The sequence below is a fragment of the Macadamia integrifolia genome, chromosome 2 (genome assembly GCF_013358625.1).
Source record: "Macadamia integrifolia cultivar HAES 741 chromosome 2, SCU_Mint_v3, whole genome shotgun sequence".
NCBI lineage: Eukaryota > Viridiplantae > Streptophyta > Magnoliopsida > Proteales > Proteaceae > Macadamia > Macadamia integrifolia.
In genome coordinates, this window is record NC_056558.1 from 37,333,860 (window position 1) to 37,343,560 (window position 9,701).

General features: G+C 39.0%; 1 protein-coding gene across 2 annotated transcripts; it reads right to left on the reverse strand.

Annotated features, from left to right (window-relative positions):
* Positions 1–1,991: 1,991 nt before the first annotated feature.
* LOC122069251 (ruBisCO large subunit-binding protein subunit beta, chloroplastic-like) lies at positions 1,992–9,493 on the reverse strand. 2 transcript variants are annotated; one of them, XM_042633225.1, is made up of 15 exons: positions 9,331–9,493; positions 8,963–9,213; positions 8,745–8,870; positions 6,630–6,767; positions 6,445–6,540; positions 6,000–6,242; positions 5,653–5,887; positions 5,322–5,491; positions 5,111–5,188; positions 4,934–5,005; positions 4,709–4,813; positions 4,393–4,485; positions 4,158–4,250; positions 2,408–2,531; positions 1,992–2,323 (listed from the first exon to the last, which is right to left on the reverse strand). In XM_042633225.1, exons 2-15 carry the CDS (start codon positions 9,197–9,199, stop codon positions 2,310–2,312), a joined length of 1,824 nt encoding a protein of 607 aa, XP_042489159.1. In that variant the 5' UTR covers positions 9,200–9,213; positions 9,331–9,493; the 3' UTR covers positions 1,992–2,309. The 2 variants fall into 2 exon arrangements, with proteins under 2 accessions (XP_042489159.1, XP_042489163.1); XM_042633229.1 differs by having other exon boundaries at positions 8,963–9,202; positions 9,331–9,490.
* Between the last annotated feature and the right edge of the window lie 208 nt (positions 9,494–9,701).

A 9,701-nucleotide genomic window follows, 5' to 3' on the forward strand; every position in this document is an offset into this window, starting at 1 on the left:
GCCCTTAATTTTTTTTTTTTTTCATTAAATCTTATCAAAGGATTGGGTAATTACAGTAATCTCATTTCATTAATTTGTGACAATTGAAAACTTTTAACAATGCCTCATTAAACAACGGGGAAAGTTTTTCTTCACCCATGGTGAAGGATTTAACCACGAATCTATCGTCATAACTATCTGCCTCTTACATGTTTGAAGGGCAATAATAATATTGATGAAGGGATTCTTCATTCACAACAATCATGTCTTCTTATTTGTTTTTTTTTTATGTGAGTCAACATATAGATTCGTGGTTATTGTCTGCAGTGAGTCCGGCGGTGCAGTGAGCATCGGATGTCCGAGAACATTCGGGCAAGCAGGCTGAGGTCGTCTCAACCATCCGATACTCATCGCACTACTGCACTCACTTGAGAGGATGTTTTCACATAGATGAACGCCAAAATGTTTTTCTTCCTAAACAAAGTTATATATATATATATATATATATATATACACCATATAGAGGGTTATAAGAAAAAGGTGCCAAACACGGCTTCTTTCAGTCATTTTGTCAAACACATGCAGTCATATGGAGGGGTGGTTAGCTGCTTGCTTCTTCTTAAAAGGGTATTGCGTCTTCTAAAAGCTTCATTAGCTTTGGTCTTACGTAACTCTTTTGATCTGATCAATTGCTTACTAATCTTATTTAGACTCTTTTAACGATCTCATTGTCTGGCTCCTCTTTTTTCACTTTCCCTGTGCTGAGGGGTTTGCTATGATTAGTTTACACTAAACTTTGAGGTTTAGATTCAGATCCTCTCCAGCTTGAGACCAGTGAGGAGAAACAAACACTAAACCGAAGAGAAAACAGAAATCAGGAGAGAGAGTCTCTCTCTCCAGCCACCCCTAGCTGGAGAAAATCTATATCCCTCATGTGAATCAGGCTTGAGAGTACTTTACACAAGACCATCAAAACAAATATTCTCTATGCCTTATCGGCCCTCACCTCTAAGAGATAGATTTTTACTGTCTTGGATTTTTTTTAGTAAACTACATGAATCCTTTCTTGACAAGCACTCTCTTCATGCAGACGTGAAATTTATAGTTAAAATAAATGTTTAAATGACACATTTATATGTATATTTAAAAATTGACACCTTCTATTTTACACTTTCTTTATTTGTAAAAGAATTTTAACTATAGCTTTATACGTATGAAAGAGTTTTCAAAAATAATATAAAAATGATTTATCATTATATCATCATAAAAAATTATCATTGTTTTATATAACTTTTAATTATACAAGTGAAATGACAATATTTATCCTCATTTGAAAAAAAATGTACTACTAAAGGGATTAAAAAATTTAAGATTACAAATCATTTGTTAACAAGAATGGTTAAATAAAATTTCTTTGACAACAACATACAAATCTCCTGTTTTCTTCTGCCGGGTTGGAAGGAGAAGGTGAAAGTTTTTTGTCATCCAACGTGAAAGAGTCTTCATTAACAATGATTGATGAAATGATTGAACTTCTGAACAATATATCTCATCATTAACCCTCACCCCTCACCCTCCATTGCCGAAGTTACAAAATACCCATTCATCGAATCAAAGGACCATATCCATGACTGAAGAGATTCTCTCTTTATCATCTTTATCATGGCTGAAAGAAAACTCAGCCTATTCTTTCTCTTTCCAATGACCTTTTGTTCTCAGCTTTCACCCTTTTATCTTACTCTTCTAATCAAGGATTTGGTTCTTCGAAATCAAATCAATGTGAATCTCCACCAAAACTGATACAATACCGATTTGGATTGGCCAAGATTGATCAATGATACCCTTATTTTTCATTAAAATAGGTTTTTTTAACGATTATACCCTTTATCGAATACTGATCCAAGATCGACCAGGTATATACGATCCGGCCAATACCACTGATAGCCAGAGGATTATACAGGCCAGAAACCTTTAATAATTGTGTACGAAGACGGCCCAAAAAAGTCTCATTATACTCAAACTGGTATAATTCCCATTTCAACTGCCTACAGTTAATACATGCCAAACCTCCATAAACAAACCACAGTGGAATTTCATCTGTGTCCAAACTAGTCTACAACCCAAAGAAATGGGAGAAGAAAAAGGAAAAAGAGATGAAGACAACCCTCTGCAATTAATGAGTTTCACCAGCCTCACTACCCAACTATGATAGATCAAAATTGGATGGATGCAACCATTCCATTTCCCACTGCAGTGGAGGATGTTTTTTTGATGTTGTGTTCAAGATGTCACTTTGCAGATCAATTCTTCCCCACAAATCATCCATTGGATTAGTAACCATACCCTGAAGAAATACATGGTATCAAGCAGTTAATTACTCTACTGCATTTCAGAATGGTAAAGGAAGACAGCAAGCATAGAAACAAACCTGAATTGTCCATGGGGTTTCCGGCAGCCAGTGGTTCAGGCTCCTTAATGTCCACAACCACTACATCAGATGTGAGGAAGGTCCTTGCTACCGAGGCTGCATGCTCCAGGCAACATCTAACAACCTGGATTCGAAAACACAACCATTAGCCAAATCTTGTAGCTTCTAATACATGGTGCTGTTCAACGCAGCAGAAATCAAGGTCGTAGAGAAAGAATTCCCTTCACTTGCGAAACTTGACCAATATTTAAACCAATAACCAAGGCAAATAGCGAAGAACTAAAAAGAGGTTACCACCTCTCCAGTAGTTTATTAGATAAGCTACAAACCCTAAGGACATGAAATTCTCCCAAGGGGGCCAAGACTGTCAATTTCTCACCGGCAAAGCAACACAACACTGCAGAAAACCTTAAATCTAGAACAGAAACGCCAGAAACATAAATTCACGTTTCTGGGAACAGAAACGGATTTTCAGGTGTTTGATAAACCTTGTTTCTGGAAACGTTTCTAGCAAAAAAAAATTTTTTTTTTAGACAATATAATGGAAAAATATCTCTTTCCATTCCTCTGTGTTTAATCTTCGGACCGCCATTGAAGCTGCTCAGACTGCTCGAGCTTCTCTCCAAGCTCTGGAAGATGATTTTACCAAAAGAGTTCATATGAGGACTGTCGACGGAGATCCCTCTAGCAGGAATGGAGGTTGAGTCAGGTGCTCTGCGAATCGGACTCCGTCCCACTCTAAAGTCAGGCTTACAGCTTCGAAATCTGAAGACGAAGACAATTCAATTGCAAGCGCAACCGTCAAATTGAGATTTCACAATGAGGGGAAGTCGCCCTCCTCCTATCTTCCGGCTCGACTAGCTCTGCTTGCACTTCTATCTGCCTCCTCCTTCTATTGCTTCTGGAAGTCCCAACGCCTCCGCAGCCCAAGACTCTCCCTCTCCTCCTCCAACCAGAGCACCACCACCCTTCACCCTGCTCCTCCTAGAGATAAGATCTTCTACGTCTCTCAGACCAGGACCTCTAAAGCCCTAGGCCATCGTCTCTTCGATCTTCTCACTTCAAATAACCTCCACTTCGACCTTGTTGATCCTAAAGATTAGAAGCCTAAAGATCTCCCTAAAGAAACTCCGTCCCAATTGGCTTGCCAAGAGCACCGAAGATTGCAAGGTCAGATCTTTACTCCTCTCAGCCAGGGCCAGAAGAAGACGAAGAAGAAGTGAAAGGAGGAAAGAAATCGAAACGGACTCCTAATCTCTAAGCAACGAAAGGCTCAACAAGCTCATGGGAGCTCCGACATGTTAACGATGGTTGACTAGGAACGATGAGAGACGGATTGCAGAGGAGAGAAGAAGGATGTAAAAAGGGGTTGGCGGAAAATTATCAGGCAAGGGCTAATTATTTTGGCCACAAGTCGTTTCTGGAAACGCCAAAACAACTACAACTTGTTTCGTCTCTTTTGTTTCTTGAACCATAAATTGAAAAAAAAAAAAAAAATCTATTTCTACTTATAAAAACAGGTGAAATGAAACGATTTTACCAAACGCTTTTTACCTCGTTTCTCCGTTTCTAGGAACAGAAAAATGCAGAAACGCGTTTCTGGGAACGTTATCAAACGGTGCCTAAATCTTCCACCTTGCAATCTACTATGTTATATTATATTTAATCTATTTCTTACTCGTGTTCGTAAAAACTTAACCTGCCAAGCTAATGTCTTTGGCATGTTATAAAAAACAGCGAAGCAACTTACCTTGGTTGGATCAATTATTCCAGCAGCCATCAAATCCTCATAATTACCAGTTGCAGCATTGTAACCGAACTTTGAATTGTCACTAGACAACACCTGAAGCAATACCAGAACATCAGCAGTCAGCTACTTGGGCTTCCATACAAAAACAAAGACAAGAAGCCTAAACTTGTGAGATAGGAGCACTGGGCTCATATCTTGCAAACAACCTAAAGATTGACAAATGATGCATACGTACCTTTTCAATAACCACACTTCCATTGACACCTGCATTTTTGGCAATTAACTTCAAAGGGTAGCCCAAAGCCCTTCTAACAATCTCAGCCCCAACCTGCCCAAAGTACAAAGTAACCCATGTTAGAATATACTTCTAGAAAAACTAGAGAACTCATAAATGGTACCACTATCAGTTCAAAAGAGAGTGGGAGGGAAGCTAGAGCTTGGATCTGAGAAACCGGCACTGTACCAAGCTTGGAGGTGGTGGCTAGAAAGCAGTAGGTGGGGAAGAGGAGAAAAATTGACAAATAAAAAAAAAAAAAAAATTGACATCTTACCTTTTGCTCATCATTCTCAAGTGAATCTTTAATGGCATCAACCTCTGCAGCAAGTCTCAACAAGGTACATCCACCACCAACTACTATACCTTCCTCAACTGCTGCCTGGAAACCATTCAATAGAAAATATATTTTCATTAATTTTCAGCACAATAGGCAGAAAAATAACACACCTAGGATCTACCATACAACTGGTACCGTCTTTAGAATCTCAATCAGACATACCTTTGTTGCATTAAGAGCATCTTCTACCCTCAATTTCTTTTCCTTTAGTTCTGTCTCTGTTTGTGCTCCAACCTACCCATATTCATAAGAGAATTATGTTATACATCAGTTATATGTTGATATTTCCTTAATAGACAAGAACGTGCATGTTAGGTCGCAAAATGCTCGACAGTTTACCTGAATGACAGCAACACCACCCGAGAGTTTAGCAATTCTCTCATTAAGCTTCTCTCTCTCATAATCTTGTTCTGCAGCCTGCATGGCAACATGAACTACATCAAAAGAAGCTCACCACCAACAGGCACTAAAAAATTCTACATGGGCCACATTTTTTTATTATTGGTGATGATAGGAGGGGGTGGTAGTAAGCAACATTCTGGAATTTCACCTCAATGAGGTTGCGAATTTGAGCAACTCGCTTATTTACTGCTTCCTGTGTGCTACCATCACCTACAATTGTGGTAGTGTCCTTGGTGAGTACCACCTTGGCGGCATGACCCAAGACCTCCTTCTCAGCTTTGTCAAGGGTTAGCCCAACTTCTTCCCTAATTACAGTAGCTGCATCAAGAACAAGAACCTCTCGAAAATCAGATTAGAAAAAAAAAAGAGAGAGAAAGGGAACAAAGGGCTGTCTAACTCTCACATTACACATTCATAATGAGCAGAAATAGAATAATAATGCAAACTGCAAATGTACAATTACAACATGAGGGTTCAACCTCCAGTCAGAATAGCAATGTCATCAAGGTATTGGCCCTTGCGTTCCCCAAATCCAGGAGCTTTTAGTGCAGCAATCTTCAGTGCCCCCCTGAGCTTATTTACAACAAGAGTAGCTAGCGCTTCCTGTTCAATGTCTTCAGCAACTATTACAATTGGATATCCTCCTCTTATAGCATCTTCCAAAACATTGACGAGATCCCTTGCATTTGTGATCTTTTTGTCAACAAGAAGCAACTGCATTAACAACATCCATCATTAGGAGGCAAATACACACACTTCTGTTATTATAAAAAAGAGGGCTGTCCCAAAAGATAGATGCTACAAGACTCATAAAGAAATTTTGTACCTTGCAGTTTTCATATTCAACAGCCATCTTTTCGCTGTCTGTCACAAAGTAAGGGGAGATATAACCACGGTCAAATTGCATTCCCTCTACAACATAAAGGCTGTTCTCAGCACTCTTTCCTTCTTCAAGAGTCACCACACCCTTTCTGCCCACCTTACTCATAGCTTCAGCTATCATATTTCCGATTTCATAGTTGTTCCCAGCACTAACTGCAGCCACATCTGCTAATTCACTGTCTTCAACCTGCCATATAATGTTATATTCACATTTAACCTTGTAATTCAAAAATCACAATAACACTCTGAAAAGCCAAAGCAAATTTTTGAGAAAAAGTTCCAGGAGCAAAGCTCATATAGAAAGAAATTGAAATTGAATGTTTTGATTGAAATGCCACACAGCATCAACAGTGCACAGGCTCAATTAATATCAGGCAAATCCAATATACCTCCTTTGACATTTTCTTGAGCTCAGCAACCAAAGCTTTAGCGGTCTTTTCGATTCCTCGGGTAATTTGAACAGGGTTAGCACCAGCTGCTACTACCTGGATGGACCATTGCAGGTTAGTGATTCAGAAACATACGGTTCTTCAACAGTTGAAAGAAAAACTAGGGGAAGTAATGAATCACAAACCTTAACACCTTCTGCAATCAAACCTTGTGCAAGAACAACAGATGTCGTCGTTCCATCACCAGCCAAGTCATTGGTCTTTGAAGCAGCTTGTCTCACCAATTTAGCACCAATGTTCTCTACAGGATCCTCCAACTCAACCTTAAGACAAAACAAGCAATGTATTTAGAGAACATCACAAATTAAACTATGAAGAACCATCATTTAGTCATTTAGTATTGGTTTCAAATAAACCGACAGAAACATTTAATGATGTGTACTTCAAACTCAGTGGTATAAGGCCCTCTCTCTCTCTCTCATATTACAAGTTTCGACCAAAACTTACATATTGCGGTCAAAATTTCGACACGTTTCGCCGGAAACTACATTTCGTTCCATCAAAACATTATCTACACTTTATACAAATAATATATTTCATTTAAAATGTGTCACCGTTTTGAACCATTTCGAACGTTATTGACAGGTTTCGGATGAAACCAGTAGTTTCAACCTAAAACTTGTGTTTTAGCATGATCCACTTGCAATTCTTGGTGGAACAAGTTGTTGCAAGCTTGTACAAGTCATCTACAGCCGGCATTTGGTGGATTTGGGGGAGATATTTTAAAGATTAACAAGTTGAGGTAATACCCAGACTAAAAATAGGATAAATATGTAGTAGTTAAGCTTCAATTTTTATGTTTGGTAACCTAAGCTAATCTACAACTTCATGGACCCAGATTTAATTTTCTGTAGTTAAAATTATTTTTTACCAAAAAATTTATTTTCTTGCAACAAATTTTTAATAGAAATAAAAAAAAAAAGGTTAATGCTTAGTGGTTGGAGCTCAATATTTGAGAATTATACAGCCAAAGCACAACGCACACTACCAACCTAAGGTATAAAACCAACTAAAATTTTGAGTTTGTTTTTCAACCATCTAAAGCACCTATTGTGTTTAAGGAAACTTAATTATAGTCTCTGCCAAGTTTCAGCTCAAAATATGGCTGTTGACCACCAAAATGATTAGACAAACCCATCCACCAAAACCTGCAGAATTTTGGCCAGGTTTTGGTCGAAATCTGAAATATTAAACCAACTTCTTAAACCATGATTGAAGTTAATTTCAATGGATGCATCGAAAGAGTGATTGTACCAAAGAGGGCCTAAAACCATATGAATCTATCACTCATCAAAACACCAAGATAGACAAGATATACACCACCACCACCAACTACAACAAAATCAACAAACTCAGCCTTATCCCAACTTAATGGGGTTAGCTACATGAATCCGTACAAAACAATATAACGAAAACTGATGTCCAAACATAAAAGAAGAAAAGAAATGGTAACAGAGAAATGAAAGAGAGATGAAAGTGAGAGGAGAGAGGCACAACCCAGCAACCCAGGATAAACTCAATCAAATAGGGTCAGCTACATCGATCTTTGCCCTCCAATAGGCTCTCTCTAAGTAGTACTTGAGACAAAACTTAGGCTATGCATGTTATTCATCACCTCTCCTATGGTCATTTTAAGCTTGCCCCTAGATCTTTTAGGTCCTTCAATCATAATTAGATCACTCCTCTTAACAGGGTTGTCCCCGGGCCTTCGTTGAATATGACCATACCACCTCAAACAACTTTGTCGAAGCTTGACGTTAATCGGGGCAACTCCCAAAATCATCTCTAATACGTTCATTCCTTACTTTATCCTTCTTAGCATTTTCGCACATCCATCGTAACATCCTCATCTCTGCTACAGATAGCTTCTCTAGATGACACTTCTTTACTGCCCAGCATTCCGCCCCCATACATCATAGCCAAACACACATCAGTCATATAGAACTTTCTTTGAAGCTTTAAAGGGATACGTCGGTCACACAATACTCGCTCCTATCCACTTCATCCATCCTCTATGTCACCTTCTTTATTTATGGTTGACCGTAGATATCTAAAATGGTTAACCCTAGGATATAAACCACTGGGATAAAAATAAGTAATAATATCGTACTAGGATAAGCGAAAAACCATAATAAGGGTGAGGGGAAGTAAGCCTATAAGGTGCAAAAAATTAGCAATGGACATCATTTTTCCCATTTCAGTAGATCAAATAGTAAGCAGCATTAACAGCTAAGAAGTACCTCCTTGGCCACGGTAACACCATCATTAACAATTTTGGGGGAACCGTACTTGCTCTCCAACACAACATTCCTGCCCTTGGGACCAAGAGTAACCCCAACTAGGTCTGCAAGCTTGTTAACACCAGTCTGAAATTCATGAAAAGAAGAGGGGTTAAGCAGTTGCAGGACACAAAAAGGTTAGAGAGGGAAACAAACTCAATCCCATGTAGAAATTTCACCTGTAGCTTCTTAATGGCTGAACCATCCTTGTTGAAGTACAATTCCTTGGCCATTGCCCTTATCTTGGGGGAACAACGTCTCTGAAGTACAACATTTTGTCTCCTTCCAAGGGAAGGAGGACATATGGAAGCAAAAGAGGATAGTTTCTCTAGATTAGAAAGCTTCTTATCCCGTGTGCCACTGCAAGTTGCTACCAGGGAGCTCATAGAAGACATGGCAGTGAATGTCGACGCCATTTCCTATAAGAAACCTATCAATTACAATTACAACATCGTATATGCGCTCAGAAGACCATGAACCTGCTTGAAATCTAAGACAAGAGCATGAAAGAAGAAACTATGGAAACCAGACCGAAGATGAAGCTTACCTGGAAATCGCCGCTGAGAGGAAATAGGGTTTATCTGTTTTAGGTGGATAAGCAAAAGTAATCCACCGTTCACAGGGGGTGAAGAGGATATACCAAACTAGGCAACCACCAAGGCAGAACCTCGAAAATGAGTAGTGAGTGATCCTTGGATTTAACGAAGCAATCGTGTTTCATCCTGAAGCTTCGGATGAATATGGACCGTTAAATCAGTGCCCGTTCTTTTTTTTTTTTTTGGGCACAAATCAGTGCCCGTTCTGGTTGGGGTAAGTCGAACAATCTAGAACATTACAGCTAGGGGTGCAACCTGAATTCGCTGGCCTGGGTTTTTGAAAAACACAAGCCCAACCCTCAGTCCCATTAATTCAAGTGCT

What these genes read in the sequence shown, in the direction of transcription:
- LOC122069251 (XM_042633225.1), bottom strand. Translation starts at nt 9,199, where the DNA reads ATGGCGTCGACATTCACTGCCATGTCTTCTATGAGCTCCCTGGTAGCA. An exon ending in CAGCCATTAAGAAGCTACAG is followed by an intron (nt 8,871 to 8,962) that starts GTGAAATTTCTA and finishes CATGAATTTCAG; the next exon opens with ACTGGTGTTAACAAGCTTGC. An exon ending in AAATTCGCAACCTCATTGAG is followed by an intron (nt 5,189 to 5,321) that starts GTGAAATTCCAG and finishes GTTGCCATGCAG; the next exon opens with GCTGCAGAACAAGATTATGA.